Here is a 17,191-nt window from a genome sequence, read left to right on the forward strand (position 1 = left end):
GTCATACAGAACGATTTCATTAACGATATCGTTGCTACGTCACAAATAGCAACGATATCGTTAACAATATCGTTATGTGTGAAGGTACCTTTAGAGTCGAAAATCTCAATGAACAATCCCAAGGCTAGCATCTGGCAGGGTGGGGGTGCTAAAGCTCAGGGGGGGGGGGGGGGAGAAGAAGCCTTTCCTACGAGAAATTTGATTCTTTTTGTTAAACACAATAATTTAAAGCTCAATATTTCATCTATACCAGGTCCCTTGACCCCAATTTCTGACAACCCAGACTTTCCTGCGGGCCTAGATAAAGTCATATTCCTTCATAAACACAAGGATAGCCACCCAATAGTCTATGACTACATTACTCATTCATCTGTAAAACCCTTACAATCCCTCTTTGAGGGGTCAGAAATTCCTCCTGGGGTATGGCTTTTTTTATGAACAAGTTAGAAGCTATGTTCTTAAGATATCCAGACAGGTTGATCTATTCCAACCGCTTACTTATTTCGAGTCGGCTTGCCTGGATGGGGACCCGCCATCGCACACAGTATCACTTTTATATAAAATGTTCCGGGGGTATCAGATATCTACATCTGATCCTCCAGTTTTCTTTTTGAAATGGGAAAATGACCTGAATAAACCGATAACGCTGGAGGACAGGAATAAGCGTCTTCTCCACACATTCAGATCCTCATTATGTGCAGACTATCAAGAGAGAGGTTACAGACTCTTAACTCGTTGGTACAGATGCCCAGATAACATTCATACCATGTTCCCAAGTACCCCAGGTACGTGCTGGAGGTATTGGAAAGAGAAGGGATCATATACGCACATTTGGTGGTCTCTTCTGCCAATTAGGGGTTTTTGGGAGGATGTCTTTGATCTTCATAATAAATTATCCCTTTATAAAGCTCGTCCTACAATAGAAGTGGCTCTGCTGTCTATTTGTGATCTCTCCATAGCCAAGTTTAAGAAAGGCCTCCTTAGACATTTTTTGACAGCTGCACGCAATTTAATACCCCGTTACTGGAAGCAATCGAATTCCCTTTCAAGATCTGAGCTTGTGGCAGAATTGAACCATCTCTTTAGAATGGAACAACTAGTTGGTCAGGACACGGGAACCCTGGACAAAGTACTAAACATATGGACCCCTTGGATAGTGTTTAGAGAGACCACAGAGCTGACCACTTGGCTTAGCTAATTCCTGGGATACATCATCGATATCTTCAGTCATGTACTTCTTGGGCAGTGAACAAATATGCATTAATAGTAATTAAAGGCTAAGTTAGACGAGATAGCGGAAGCCGTACCCTCCCCCCTCACTTGTTTCTTCTTCTCTCTCTGTTCTTCCTCACTTTCTATTTCTAGTCCATTAAGTGTAATACTGGTTAAAATTATTATTATTTATTGTTATTGCGCCATTTATTCCATGGCGCTTTACATGTGAGGAGGGGTATACATAAAAAACAAGTACAATAATCTTAAACAATACAAGTCATAACCGGTACAGGAGGAGAGAGGACCCTGCCCGCGAGGGCTCACAATCTACAAGGGATGGGTGAGGATACAGTAAGTGAGGATAGAGCTGGTCGTGCAGCGGTTTGGTCGTTCGGTGATTACTGCAGGTTGTAGGCTTGTCGGAAGAGGTGGGTCTTCAGGTTCTTTTTGAAGGTTTTGATGGTAGGTGAGAGTCTGATATGTTGTGGTAGAGGGTTCCAGAGTAGGGGTGATACGCGAGAGAAGTCTTGTATGCGATTGTGGGAAGAGGAGATAAGAGGGGAGTAGAGAAGGAGATCTTGTGAGGATCGGAGGTTGCGTGTAGGTAAGTAACGGGAGATGAGGTCACAGATGTATGGAGGAGACAGGTTGTGGATGGCTTTGTACGTCATGGTTAGGGTTTTGTTATGGTTATGAATAGGAAACAATTTGGATATCCTACTCTAGCATTGTGTCTGAATCTAGTTAATGGAGACAAAGGAGCCACTATATAGGTTTATACGGATAAGTTTATTGTATTTTCTCCTGGTTACAGTACTAAAAATCCAGATGTTACCTTAAGTTGTATTTATGTGCTACCATTGGAATTTGACATGTATCTATATATGTGATTTCATTTAATAAACTTAATTTACACAAAAATATGATTGACCCCGGAAGTGTCTCGCACACGACCGCCGGAAGTTGTGCGTTGTCATAGCTACCGCTACGCTGGAGAGCCTCAACAACACATGCGGTAGGAGGAGAGAGATCATGGGGGCCCCATGTGATCGCAAACCACCCGACCAGGTAAGGAAGTCCGCAGGCGCAGCGGGGCAAGAATAAACACAACCCACTCCACCAGAAACTAAAAATAACAGAGGCAATCCAACACCAATGGGTGTGTGCCACAATCAGTGTTAAAATGTTCTAGATTTTTTTGCTGCTTTTTTTTAATGGAAATTTTCAGCTACGTTTCACAGTCCCAGCAGTCAACAAGATTTCAGAATTCTCATGCACCCAGCTTGGTTTTTTTTTTTTTTTTTCCTGTTTTGTCAAAGAGCCGCAGCATGTCACTTGTTTCAGTGTTTTTCATCCACTTAAAGCAATAAATAGTGCAGAAACTAAGCAAAAAGATGCAGGTACCAGATTTTGCTGCGATTTTGGTGCTAAACCCTGATGAAGTAGAATCAGATTATTTTTTATGCACTAAACGCTATAAGCATGCACAAGAGACCAATGTACCCTGACAAAACCGCAGCAAAAACTAAGCAAAACCTGCTTTTTGTAAGCAGCTTAGGCTACTTTCACACTAGTCCGTCGGTACGGGCCGCCGCAAACCGTCGGCCCGACGGACAGTGTGATTAGCACAACGTGGGCAGCGGATGCAGTTTTGCAACGCATCTGCTGCCCATTGTGAGTTTCGGGGAGGAGGGGGCGGAGTTTCGGCCACGCATACGCGGTCAAAAATGGCGGACCCAACGCACAAAAAAAGTTACATGGAACGTTTTTTGTGCGTCGCGGCCGCCAAAAACAGGATGCATCCGTCGCATGACGGATGCGACGTGTGGCAAAGCGTCGCTAATGCAAGTCTATGGAGAAAAAACGCATCCTGTGGGCAACTTTGCAGGATGCGTTTTTTTCTCCAAAACTACACATTGCGACTTCGATCACACGACGCTAGTGTGAAAGTAGCCTTAAAGTTTACATAAAAACTGCCGCAAAACTGCAAAGTGTGAACATTGCCTTAAAGTCCATGCTTTCCTCGCAGCGGTGACGGACAGGTATCAGGCAGCTGCTCATCTTCCTGACATGTTGGGCTGAATGTTTCCAGGATCTGTCACTGATGTATAATGATCCTTCTGTAGGGAGCTGCTGCGCCTGCATCTGCACACCTGCGACTTCTGACAGTTCCCATGTTTCTTGTCGAGAGAGAATGATCTCATATCTTCCACCTGTCGCCCTGTGTGCAGACATGTCACCTGCTCTTCTTCACTAACCTAAACAAGGATTGGGCTACAGAAAAATGGCCGCCAGTCCGTCTCCGAGGTGTGTAGTCACTAGAGGACACGTGACTCTGCCGTTGTCTGCCGGAAGTAAACATGGCGGCTCCCATGACGGCGGCTGTGCTGGGTGAGTGACGATTACATGGGAATGAATGGATGGGTGGCTGGAGGATAATCCCCGCTCCATGTCTGCTCCACAGAGGCCTCCCGCGGGAAGAGGGCCGCGCTCGCCATAGCCCTGATGGCCGCTGTGCTCGGACTGCCGCTCTGGTGGAAGACTACGGAGACGTACCGAGCCTCCCTGCCCTACGCCGACATCAGGCAGCTGGGCCTCCTGCGGGTGAGCAGCAGCTGGCAGTGCGGGAGTATGGCGCCGTACACACTGCATGCATAATACCGCACTATGGTGTCCACATTGGTTCTGTGCCAGCAAATAGGACAGAGCAGTGAGGAGCCAGAACTAGCGCTTCATTGTGCCTTGCTGGTTGTATGGTGACCCAATCACATGTGGTGAAGACATGGCCGTCTGTGGCGGTGACTTGGGCGTGTGTGGCGGTGACATGGGCGTGTGTGGCGGTGACATGGCCGTCTGTGGCGGTGACATGGGCGTGTGTGGCGGTGACATGGGCGTGTGTGGCGGTGACATGGGCGTGTGTGGCGGTGACATGGGCGTGTGTGGCGGTGACATGGGCGTGTGTGGCGGTGACATGGGCGTGTGTGGCGGTGACATGGGCGTGTGTGGCGGTGACATGGCCGTCTGTGGCGGTGACATGGGCGTGTGTGGCGGTGACATGGCCGTCTGTGGCGGTGACATGGCCGTGTGTGGCGGTGACATGGCCGTGTGTGGCGGTGACATGGGCGTGTGTGGCGGTGACATGGCCGTGTGTGGCGGTGACATGGGCGTGTGTGGCGGTGACATGGGCGTGTGTGGCGGTGACATGGGCGTGTGTGGCGGTGACATGGGCGTGTGTGGCGGTGACATGGGCGTGTGTGGCGGTGACATGGCCGTCTGTGGCGGTGACATGGGCGTGTGTGGCGGTGACATGGCCGTGTGTGGCGGTGACATGGGCGTGTGTGGCGGTGACATGGCCGTGTGTGGCGGTGACATGGGCGTGTGTGGCGGTGACATGGGCGTGTGTGGCGGTGACATGGGCGTGTGTGGCGGTGACATGGGCGTGTGTGGCGGTGACATGGGCGTGTGTGGCGGTGACATGGCCGTCTGTGGCGGTGACATGGCCGTCTGTGGCGGTGACATGGGCGTGTGTGGCGGTGACATGGCCGTCTGTGGCGGTGACATGGCCGTCTGTGGCGGTGACATGGCCGTCTGTGGCGGTGACATGGCCGTCTGTGGCGGTGACATGGCCGTCTGTGGCGGTGACATGGGCGTCTGTGGCGGTGACATGGGCGTGTGTGGCGGTGACATGGCCGTCTGTGGCGGTGACATGGCCGTCTGTGGCGGTGACATGGCCGTCTGTGGCGGTGACATGGCCGTCTGTGGCGGTGACATGGGCGTGTGTGGCGGTGACATGGGCGTGTGTGGCGGTGACATGGGCGTGTGTGGCGGTGACATGGGCGTGTGTGGCGGTGACATGGGCGTCTGTGGCGGTGACATGGGCGTGTGTGGCTGTGACATGGGCGTGTGTGGCGGTGACATGGGCGTCTGTGGCGATGACATGGCCATCTGTGCCCGTCTCGCCTGTGCAGTCCCAGTCTTACAGGGTCACTATACTGTAATCATCCGGCGTATGATGGGAGTGCCCCCCCCCAATCCACCGGCATCGGTGTTCTAGGCGCAGGAATAGGTGCCGGATAGCACAGTGACCGGCCATTAGAGTAGGACCTTGGGGGTCCCAGTCCTGCACCTCTGGATACCTGTGCCCCTCCGTCCGGTAGTTACACGAACAGAGTAGCTCACTTTCTTCACTAGTTCCATAACTCCTATTCATTTTAATGTACTCTGATTCCAGTGATGTGTCACTTACTGGGCTGTTTGTTGTCATTTTGATACAATCAGTTTTCAAAGTCAGTGTTCTATCAGCAGGACTAGTTGTCTCCTGTCATGTAGTCCTCCTGCTCTGTATTACCACGTCTCCACAATTGATTGGCAGCTTTCTGCCTATGCACAGTGTGCTCATAAAGCTGCCAATCGATGATGTGGGCAGGATTACACAGGGATCAGCGTTTAGAGAACTGGAAGATTTGCAGCAGAGAAAACTGATTGTATCAAAATGACAACAAACAGCCCAGTAAGTGACATCGCTGGAATCAGGGTCTCTATCCCTACATCAAGCTGCTCTAGCAAAAACCTGATGACTGATTTCCTTTTAAGTAAAACAGAAGAAATTGGTGGCTGGGCATTTGTGTTCTATGTAGCTGCCGTAATACAAGCTATATGAATGTATGTGTGGCCTCATCTTCAGAAGTCAGGACACAGCTCTTTAATAGAGTTGCGCATAAAGATATGCATTACCCCGATCCGGCGTCCACTTCGGTACCCTGACAGTCCGCCTGTTGTAGGACATTACAGCCCCATATACTGGAGCACAGCTGATGGTTGTGCAGGATTCTGCCTCTTGGTGTAGGGGGGTGGAAAACATCCCAGGGGTCCGACCAGACCCCTTCCTCCATGCAAGCCGCATTCCTATCCACTAAATTCATTAAAGGAGTTGTTCACTACTTTGAGATAGATGGGTGAAAAATGTCAGATTGGCGGGGTCCCCACCACATGTAAACAGTGTGTTGAGCAGAATATGTGGGCTCTACACCCTATTTAGTAACCGCCCCTGGTTACTGCAGCTTGGACCCTATTGTAGTGACTAGGAGCTGAGCTGCCATTCCACCAGATAGCTCTGTAGGGAGATGTGCTGTTCTGACTGTACAGATTACCACCGCTGATCAGTGGAGACATTAATATTGTTGGACCCTCACCCATGTAATACTGATAGCCCCTATCCCAGGGGTCGGTCAGCACCAGCAGTGTAGTGATGAAGCCCTTTAATTATTATTTGGGGACTGGGAGCGGCAGGTTGCTGTGCACATAATCCGGACATCTTCTACTGTCACTTACCCCAATATCCATGTTTCAGCTGCAGCTCACTGTCCCTGTAGAAGTCATCTTTTCTAAGGGAACATTGACGGCCGAGCAACAAAGGAGAATCCCAGCATCAGATATCAAGGAAAAGGAGACCGTACTGAACTGTGAGTATTTCATTCTGGGGCGTCAGTCAAACGTTTGTGCTGCTAATCTTCTCTTCTCAGGAAATCTTATTGACGGCCCCTTCCTAGTGTAATGTATTACTAGTATGTGGGTGCCGACCCCAAAAAGAGCAGACTGAGCTCCCTTTATAGTGGTGTCTGCAGTGTTTACTTGTTAGGGGCTGAGCTGCAGTACCTGGCAATCCCATGGATGGCGCTGTGCTGGGTCTTTTTTCTCTGCTCTGTTTCTGGGCCTCTTCGGTTACACATTGGTATCCTGTTCTTGGGTTCAGCCATTGATGTTGTGTCCTGTAAAGCCCTTAGAATATATTTGGACCCACATAAACTCGTCTGCAGATCCATGGTCCTAATAGCAGCCAGTCTGGAACCAGTGGTTGAAATGCACAAGGACACGTAGGATTGTCTAGTTCCCATTAGTTAGCGGCCGTCCATTCTTACCAGTCAGTAAAGTGTTCTCCACTGTACAAAAATAAGAATTTTGCTGCCATCCATGGATGTTTAGTTCAGTAGTTGGTGCGGGCACAGGAGCTGAGCCTGCTGTAATACACAGGTGGGTCCCGCTGCAGCAGCCCAGAAGAGTTACTTTTGATCAACCTTCCACTTGCTGCAGTCAATCACGACCGCAAGATTTAGACAATTAAACAGAGGGAGGATGCATTTGCAGGGTGCTGATGGGCTGCTATGGCAGCCTGGGGCTTACTGTACTAAAGTGTTATAAATAATAGCTTAAATAATGAGTCTCAGAAATGCTCCAATAGGCACACGCAGCCATCACTCCATTGGTTCTCTATGGGCAAGTCAGAGATAGCAGAGTGCAACACTTGGCTTCTGTCAGTCCTATAGACAATTGAGAAAATGTGTACAATGGAGGAAGCATGGAGACTCATGAGCGCTGTTCTTATGAAGGGTGGCGTTCCCAGCAGTCAGACCTCCACTGATCAGAAAAGCAGTTTCACAGGCTCCACATACATTTCTACAGTTACTCTATGTGGCTGCCGATTGCCCACAGCTGACAGTGTGTACACTGCATACAATCAGGATTCCACTTTCCTGCTCCGTCGCATACCGATTATCTTCTCATCCACTTCCCTCAATACAACACGATGAGAATCTAGACATAACGCAACCGTACAGATAACATACGTACTGACGTGACCACCTTCTCGAGCTGGGATAGAGGGGCATCCTGATGGTGTGGTAATTGCGCACTATCAGGATTTAGCAAACTGCAGTAACATAGAATGAGTGCAGAGATTTATATTGATCTTAGAAACCCCTAATAAGTTACCACTAGTGATGAGCGAGCATGCACGGATAAGCTGATATCAGAGCATGCTCGTGTGCTTACGGTGTTTAAGCACGCCGAAGATGCTCTATGTTCGAGTCGTCATGACTGCATGTCTCGTGGCAGTTCAACAGCCGCATCACATGCAGGGATTGCCAAACAGCCAGGCATTCCTTGCATGTGTTGTGGCTGAAGACTTGCAGCCACAGTGACTTGAACATAGTAGTCGAGCACGCCAAAGACAGTCACCACACGAGCATGCTCAGATAACACCTTATCCAAACATGTTCGCACACAGTTACCATCTGTCTGATAACTCTGTTAGGAATCTTTGACTTTGATATGAAGTCATGATTTCTCTGTCACCATTCTTGTGTTTTTTTTTTTAAATAACGTATGTATTATGGTAAATGAGGAATTAAAGGGAATGTGTCAGTAGGATCAACCCTCCTAAGCCGTCCATATGAGCATGTAGGTCATAGGAAGCTGAATAAAATGATATGCTGATATCTGTGATCCGATGTCTTCTTCCAGAGAAATCCATGTTTTTCTTATATGTAAGTGAGCTGTTAAGAGATATAGGCCGGAAACTGATCTCCCTGAGAATTTGCCTCCAGAGATTATTGTAAAAAGAGGGGTTGTGTGAAGTCTCCTGATTAGTGATGAGCGAATATACTCGTTACTCGAGACTTCCCGAGCACGCTTGGGTGTGCTCCGAGTATTTGTAAGTGCTCGGAGTTTTAGTAGTTTTTATCGCCGCAGCTGAATGATTTACATCTGTTAGCCAGCATAAGTACATGTGGGGATTCCCTAGCAACCAGGCAACCCCCACATGTACTTATGCTGGCTAGTATCTGTAAATCATTCAGCTGAGGCAAGGAAAACTAAATCTCCGAGCAATAAAAAACACTCGGAGGACACCTGAGCGTGCTGGGGAAATCTCGAGTAACGAGTATATTCGCTCATCACTACTCCTGATCTCACTGCAGAGCTGTGTGTGATTATACCTGACACATCAGGTGCCTCTCAGCTTCCAGCTCACAGGATGCAGTACAGCAGAGCTGTGAGAGCTGCAGCAAATGTGTTTATAAGGAGACAAAGGTCAGTTCTACTGTCCTGTGTTAGTTACTTGTCCTTACATATAGAATAATCTCTGGAGGCAGATTCTCAAGATCATTGTCCTCCCCACAGTCTGTAACAGCTCATTTGCTTATAAGAAAAATGTGGATTTCTGTGGAATTGGACGGGTCACAAATGTCAGTCTATCATTTTCTTCAGCTTCCTATGACCTACAGTACATGCCCCTATGGATGGCTTACGAGGGTTGATCTTACTGACACATTCCTTTTATGGCTGTATATTAAAGTTAGCATATTACGGTACTTAAAAAATAATTAAAAATGTCAAGAGCTCATACAACTACGTTTGATGGAGAAATAAAAATGTACGGCACTTTGAAAGAGGCTACTGAGCACACCACTCACACCACTTTTAATTGCAGCTCACACCACTTTTAATTGCCGCTATGAGTTCAGATACAGAAGGACGACCTACGAGGAGGACGAGATTATGTCGTTGCCAAGCTTGTCAGGTATAAGACAGTTTTAGTTTATTTTTTCTGCTGTAGAGCAATAGAGGATAAATACTTTCCATATGTGCCAGCTATGGCCACACGTGAGGAGGAGCACCGTATTACAAGGCACAGACCACACAGGGAACATATAGCCATCGCCAATGTTGCTGACTGGTTTTTAGGCTCCAGGAGGTTTTCTCACCATGAAGCACCTGATGTCTCTGGGAATGTATAGGAGCAAGGATTAAAGGGGTTGTCTGGTCTTAAGCTGCTATTCTGCAGTCACTCTGTGACACCAGACTGGTGAATCCTTACATTGTGCATGTTGTGAGGATTCTCGGGTGCCAGGAGCTTCTGGTATGCGATTTGCATATATGTGGTCACCTGCCGACAAGACGTGTGCAGCTTCGCTAAATGCAAGTGAGGGAGCGAGGACGGGCATGTCTAGTCGAATTGTGGCTGGAAGTATGGAAATCACATGCTTGTGTTCACATGACCGCCCGCTCCAGCTGCCAGCATTGGGAAACCCTTGTGGTCACGTGCCGACAAGAAGTGCGCAGCCTCGCTCAATGCAAGTTTATTGAGTGATTCCGGGGACATCTAGTTGGAATGTGGCCAGAAGTATGGAAATCACATAATTGTGGTAACATGACCGCCCTCTCCTGCTGCTGACACAGGGAACCCTTGCAGTGCATGCAATGTGAGGATTCACAAGTCTGAAGCCACACAGAGTGACCGCTCACTTGTAGCCATAGGCCCGACAAGCCATTTAAATGGGAGCTGTAGAAGAAGTTCCTAAGTAGCAGTGCATTATGGTACAGAAACTTTACAGACTGATTCATTTTGCTGAAAGCTAGGTTAAAGTCCTGTGCAAAATCCTTCAGGTTATTAGGGGACTTTTATCAGGACATTAATTGTAAGGCTTCATACACACAATGCATCAGTATTTTAAAACCAAAATCATGAGTGAATACAGATCTTTCTATTTTATTACCCCTGTGGTTCGGATCCATTCCTCGTTTTGACTTATTTATAAGACACAACTCATCCAAATCTGCGATGTGTGAATGAGGTGCCAACACCCAGTGGTTAAAGGGAACCTGTCACCCCCAAAATGAACGGGAAGCTAAGCCCACCGGCATCAGGGGCTAATCTACTGCATTCTGTAATGTGGTAGATAAGCCCCCGATGTATCCTGAAAGATGAGAAAAAAAGGTTAGATTATACTTACCTGGGCAGGCGGTCCGGTGCAATGGGTGTCGCGGTCCGGTTCGGGGCCTCCCATCTTCTTACAATGACAGCTTCTTCTTGTCTTCACGCTGCGGCTCCGACGCAGGCGTACTTTTTCTGCCCTGTTGAGAGCAGAGTACTGCAGTGCGCAGGCGCCAGGAAAGGTCAGAGAGGCCCAGCACCTGCGCACTGCAGTAGTTTGCTCTGCCCTCAACAGAGCAAATCAGTACGCCTGCGCAGCAGCCGCGGTAGGAAGAAAAGAAGAGGACGTCATCTGATGAAGATAGGAGGCGCCGGACCAGCATCGGACCGCCCCTGGGTGAGTATAATCTAACCTCTTTTTCTCATCTTTTAGGATACATCGGGGGCTTATCTACAGCATTACAGAATGCTGCGGATAAGCCACAGATGCCGGTGGGCTTACCTCACCCTCGATTTTGGGGGTGACAGATTCCCTTTAATGTCAGCCTGGTCACATTGCAACATGGCATCCAACAATTGTCAGTAGGGTTCTAAGAAAAGATGACCCGGCATTGGTATTTAAAGGGAACCTGTCACCCCGAAAATCGCGGGTGAGGTAATCCCACCGGCATCAGGGGCTTATCTGCAGCATTCTGTAATGCTGTAGATAAGCCCCCGATGTTACCTGAAAAAGGAGAAAAAGACGTTATATTATACTCACCCAGGGGCGGTCCCGCTGCTGGTCAGGTCGGATGGGCGTCTCTGGTCCGCTGCGGCGCCTCCTATCTTCTTTCCATGACGTCCTCTTCTGATCTTCAGCCACGGCTCCGGCGCAGGCGTACTTTGCTCTGGCCTGTTGAGGGCAGAGGATAGTACTGCAGTGCGCAGGCGCCGGAAAGGTCAGAGAGGCCCGGCGCCTGCGCACTGCAGTACTTTGTCTGCCCTCAACAGGGCAGAGCAAAGTACGCCTGCGCCGGAGCCGTGGCTGAAGATCAGAAGAGGACGTCTTGTAATGAAGATGGGGGACGCCGCAGCGGACCAGAGACGCCCATCCGACCTGACCAGCAGCGGGACCGCCCCTGGGTGAGTATAATATAACGTCTTTTTCTCCTCTTTCAGGTAACATCGGGGGCTTATCTACAGCATTACAGAATGCTGTAGATAAGCCCCTGATGCCGGTGGGCTTACCTCACCCGCGAATTTCGGGGTGACAGGTTCCCTTTAATTGGAAATTCAAGGATTTACTAAAATAGATGCTACTACCTGATGAATAATTGTGCAGTCAAATAAAAACCAAATTGGCACCTGTAGGCGGTAGGAATGTTAACCATTTTTAGGGGACTGGCGGAGTGCTGGATGCTTGGTCATTCTCTAACATCTTAGCTTTAGAGCTAGGTTGTCTGCGCCTTTGTGGTTTTGTACCTGACAATAGTGTCTCATTTCCTGTATGTGACACTAGAGGGCGACACATGTAGGTTTGTAAGCTGCGCTTTATGGTGTTGTATTGAATATCCGTGTTCCCTGCTAGGTGATATGAGCCCATACAATATGATTGTCTATGATGAGCGCAAAGATTCTTCAGAACGTCAATTTTCTGATTTATTGGGCTATTGTATGGAGTAGCCAGTAAGGTCCATAGGGCGAAACTCTACCAATCGCTTCTCTCAAAAAAGAGGCAACATGCTGGAACCCCCCCAGAAATAATGTTGCTGGGGATCAATACGCTTTTTTTCGTGTGTGTGAGAACCATTTAGGTTTGGTGTAAATCCAGTGCTGTGATAATTTGTCACATGGCAAAAAAAACAACGGGACCTGAAGGGCCCCACTATCTATCATGGGGTCTGGTTTTTGTTTTGACGTCCTTCCTTTTTCTAGAGAAAGTACCTATGTATGACATTTTCTATTTATTCTACTATCCAGTTATGGAGGCATTCTCTATCATCATAATAGAAGGTTTAGGCCAGAGACACCCCAGTGTAAGCCGTCAGATGCGAGATGCTAATGGCCCCCGGCTCCTGCTCTGCTGGGAGCGTGATCGGAGTGTCAGTGATCTGTGCCCCGATCCTCTCGCATCAGAGAATCACAGGTGAGGAGGAGATGGTGGAAGTCATTTCTCCTTCGCCTCATTGGGGACACAGCCCATGGTGTATGCTGCTGCCACCAGGAGGCTGACAGTAAGTGATACAGAGAAAGTTCTCTCTTCCTCTGCAGTGTACACCCTCCTCTCAGCTAACCAGTTCTTAGTGTCCGTAGGAGGCACACGGACGGGTCTGCTATTCAGACCCAAAACTCTTTATTATTTTATTTTTACCTTTTACAATTTTGATTTTACTTTTAACAACGAAGGTGCGACGGAGCCTTTCAAGGCTCCGATCTCCCCGAACCATCAACAGGCGAGCACAGAGATTGTCGCCTCTCCGTACCCTCTCCTGCGATGTGCCACGCCTGAGCTGATTCTTAGGGGCGATGGGTCCCTTCAAGGGCACCGATCTCCCCGCACCCTGAACAGACGAGCACATGGAGTGTCACCTCCACGTACCCTCTTCCCCAGCCAGGCCTAATGCCGGACAACTGGCCCTGTCCATCCGGGGACTGAACTCCGTGGATGTACAGAGGCCCCTCTCTATGGCGTCCGAGCAGCCTCCGCTGTCCCACCACTGTGAAAGCGGATGGCTCAAGGAGGCGGACAGTTCCTCTCCACCGACTTAACAAAGGGATGGTGGATTGAGGTTTATCCCTGCACCGTCCACACTGCACCTGCAGCAGAACATTAGAGTGCGTGCGCTTTCCTCAGCGCTAAAACCCAGTCATCGCGGCGGCTCCATGCCGGGACGTGCACCGATGATGAGTGGATTCAGTCAGCGATGGCCTCTGCAGTGGGATATTCACATGCTGACAGGCAGCCTCAGCTTCCCTGTGGCCCACCTCCCTGAGGTAACGCTCCGGCCGGCTGCAAAAATTTAGCCCCCGGCTTCGGCCGATATGTAGGCCGCATCCTGGAAGCCGCACCTGCACTATGGCGCGCTAAGGTGGTTCTGCCCACCTCTTCCTTGGCACGGGAACGCTCACTTCTCTCGGCAACGCCCCTCTGTTCTACCCCTGGTATTGCTCCCGCCGGCTGCAGAAACTTAGGCCCCGGCTTGGGCCTATTCATGGAAGTCACAGGGGTGATGGTTTTGCACAGAAGGGGCACCGGGTAAGAAAGTACTGCTCTCCCCCTCTGCATCTTCCCCCTGTGCTTAAAGGCACACGACCAGTATTCCCTAGTCTTAAAGGAACACGACCAGTATTCCTGATCTTAAAGGAACACGACCAGTATTCCTGATCTTAAAGACACATGACCAGTATTCCCTGGTCTTAAAGGTGCATGACCAGTACTCCCTGGTCTTAAAGGTGCATGACCAGCATTCCCTGGTTTTAAAGGCGCATGACTAGCATTCCCTGGTCTTAAAGGCACATGACCTGCATTCCTTGGTCTTAAAGGAACATGACCAGTATGTCCTAATCTTAAAGGCACATGAACAATATTCCCTAGTTTGAAAGGCACATGACCAGTATTACCTCATTTTAAAGGCACATAACCAGTATCCCCTGGTCTTAAAGGCTCATGGTCAATATTCCCTGTCTTAAAGGCACATGACCTGTCCGAAACTGGTCACCCTAAATGAGCTCAGGAGCCCTCCGCCGCCGTCCCCGGGTTATCCCAGAGTACCTAGTTCCCTGAGTGGACTTTGTCACTGCCGCAACCCATGGCTTCTCTGACCAAGACATTGAATCCCTCCGTGAACTCTCTGTGGCTCAGAGTGCTTGCAGGACCGATATAGATGGTCCCTCTCTTTTATGCGAGCCTTCAGCTAGCAGGGGCCGCAAGTATTCTAGAAACGTACAGGCGTCTAGAAAACGGAAGTTTCATTTCCTGATTCCTCACCAATGATTTGCTGAGAACAAGTCTCTGAATATGGATCGGATATTGCCTTGGTTCTGGACTCACCAGAACTTCAGAACAGGATGGATTTGCCTATTTATATCATAAACCAATCTCTGTAGATTGACGAGGACTTCGGTTCTAGTCTAGATAACGCAGTGTCCCTCATAAGGAGACTAAGCTCCCAGCAGAGCATTTGCCATTCACCCAGACAGGGAGCGTCCGGATAAGCGATCCACTGGACAGAAGCTTCTGCAAGCGAGGTATCTTTTTTTCAGCCAATATGCAAACACGTGGGGTGTCCCCACGTATACCCCCCTAGCACGTGGGATGCCATGCCTGGTCTGATTCTTAGGCTTCTTTCACACTTCCGTTGGTACGGGGCCGTCGCTAAGCGTCGGCATGACGTACCGACGGACATTGTGAAAATTCTGTGCAACGGACGCAGTGTTTCAACGCGTCCGCTGCCCACTGTATAGTCCTAGGGAGGAGGGGGCGGAGTTCCGGCCGCACATGCGCGGTAAGAGTTGCAGGACCCGACGTACGAAAAAACGTTCCCTTGAACATTTTTTCGCTACGAAGGTCCGCCAAATACTGACGCATCCAGTGCACGACGTATGGAACGTGTGTCCATACGTCGCGATGCCCCAGTAATACAAGTCTATGTGCAAAAAACGCATCCTGCGGGCAACTTTGCAGGATGCGTTTTTTGCACAGAACGACGCATTGCAACGGCCCCTAAAAGACGGAAGTGTGAAAGAGGCCTTAGGGGCGATAGGTCTTTTTAATGGGCACCGACCTCCCCACACCATCAATAGACGAGCACACGGAGTGTCGCCTCCATGTATCCTCTTCTGCAGCCAGGCCTAACGCCAGACAACCAGCCCTGTCCACCCAGTGACCTGAACTCTGTGGATGTACAGAGGCACCCTTTTTGGCGTCTGAACATCCCCCTCTGCGTCACCACTATTTAGCAGATGATGCAAGAAGGCGGACGATCCCTCTCCACTTCCCTGTTAAAAGGATGGTGGATTGAGGGTTCATCATTTTAACTTCGCACCGTCAAAAGAGAGCGGCGATAGTAAGAGACGACTTTTCCTGACCTGCTGGATGCAGCCACGCATTCTGCCACTTGGCATATTACCGGGTAGAACTTCTTGTGGTATACCTTCCAGTATCCCTGCCTGATGGGTTATCAATTAAAAATACAACAGACTGTCAGATAGCAAACCTGGTTAGTTCCATCTTGCGGCCTCAGGTTCAGCGCTCTACCCTTCCTTAGCCGCCGCATGGGTTGCTACAGCAATTGTCTCCTGGTCGGAGACCTTAACTTCCTTGATTCACAACAGTAACCTTCTCCCGAAGACAGTACAGCTGGTCAATCAAATTTCTTAAGTGGGAGACTAGCTGCTTCACGCCTCTCGGATGCGGCTATTTGCACTGCGCTGTCAGCAGCAAATGCCATTACACTCAGAAGGACTTTATAACTCAGAGAATGGAAGCATACTCTGCGTTCAAAAAGCCTCTGGCATCACTCCCTTACCAAGGTGATCGGTTATTCGGTGAGAAGTTGGGAGCGTTTCCCACGCAGGAACAAAGGATCGCATGTTTCCTATAGACCCAACCAGCAGTGGATGAGTGGACCAGGACGGTCTAGATCTAAGGGATCTTGGTTCCAAAAAAGGGACCGAAAAGTAAGACCGATCCTAGACCTCAAACTTCTACCAAGCTTGACAAGGTCCCCCTTCTTCGGATGGAGTTCCTCCGCTCAGCCACTACTTCAGTGGGAAAAGGTGGAGTTTCTGGCATCCACAGACATTCTGGATGTTTACCTTCACATTCCTATTTTTTCCCTCTTCAAATCTTCAAAAATTCCTCTGCTTTTCCATTCGCGAACAGCATTTTCAAATCACAACCTTGTCCTTCGGCAGAGTGTTCGCAGGAGTTATGGCGGCTGTCATGTTCCTCTTGCACCCTAGAGGCATGGTCGTCCTGCCCTATCTGGTCGACTTTTTAGCTGCTCTTCCTGGACTGTGCTGAGTCGTCTATATCTCTTGCGATACCCTTTCTCACCTGGGCTGGCAGCTAATTTTAGACAAGTTTTTCCTCATTTCCAACCCAGCAGATAGCCTTTTTGAGGATGATCCTGGACACTTCCAGAAGGTCAGTAATTCTCACTTGAGACAAGGCCGTGGCCCTTAAACTCACTCATCCCTTCATTCCATTCGATTTGCTCGGAAGGTTCAGAGGGAAAATGGTGACAACAATGGAAGTTGTTTCCTTCGCTCGTCTCATTTTCTGCAGGTCAATCAGGCTTTCAGAGGGTAGTCTCTGAGCTCCTTCCTCATCCAGGAGAGATCCTTTCTCCCGGTTCAATGGTTATTAGTGACTACTGATGCCAGTCCTCTTCTCCTGATCATTGTTCTGGGGATCCAAATGGTACGGCTAATTCTACAGCAGATCCACTGCCTTCTGGCGCGTCACCCCATCCGAATTCAATCGGACAATGCCACGGCTGTGCC

General features: G+C 49.2%; 1 protein-coding gene across 1 annotated transcript in view; it reads left to right on the forward strand.

Annotated features, from left to right (window-relative positions):
• Positions 1-3,552: 3,552 nt before the first annotated feature.
• PIGS (phosphatidylinositol glycan anchor biosynthesis class S) overlaps positions 3,553-17,191 on the forward strand; it is a 45,814-nt gene continuing 32,175 nt past the window's right edge. Inside the window, exons 1-4 of the mRNA XM_069761234.1 lie at positions 3,553-3,606; positions 3,680-3,819; positions 6,566-6,677; positions 9,482-9,571. Of these exons, the coding sequence (XP_069617335.1) occupies positions 3,576-3,606; positions 3,680-3,819; positions 6,566-6,677; positions 9,482-9,571 (373 nt within the window). The 5' untranslated portion in view covers positions 3,553-3,575. The remainder of the gene's footprint in view (positions 3,607-3,679; positions 3,820-6,565; positions 6,678-9,481; positions 9,572-17,191) is intronic.

This window comes from Ranitomeya imitator, chromosome 3 (genome assembly GCF_032444005.1).
Source record: "Ranitomeya imitator isolate aRanImi1 chromosome 3, aRanImi1.pri, whole genome shotgun sequence".
Classification (NCBI taxonomy): domain Eukaryota; kingdom Metazoa; phylum Chordata; class Amphibia; order Anura; family Dendrobatidae; genus Ranitomeya; species Ranitomeya imitator.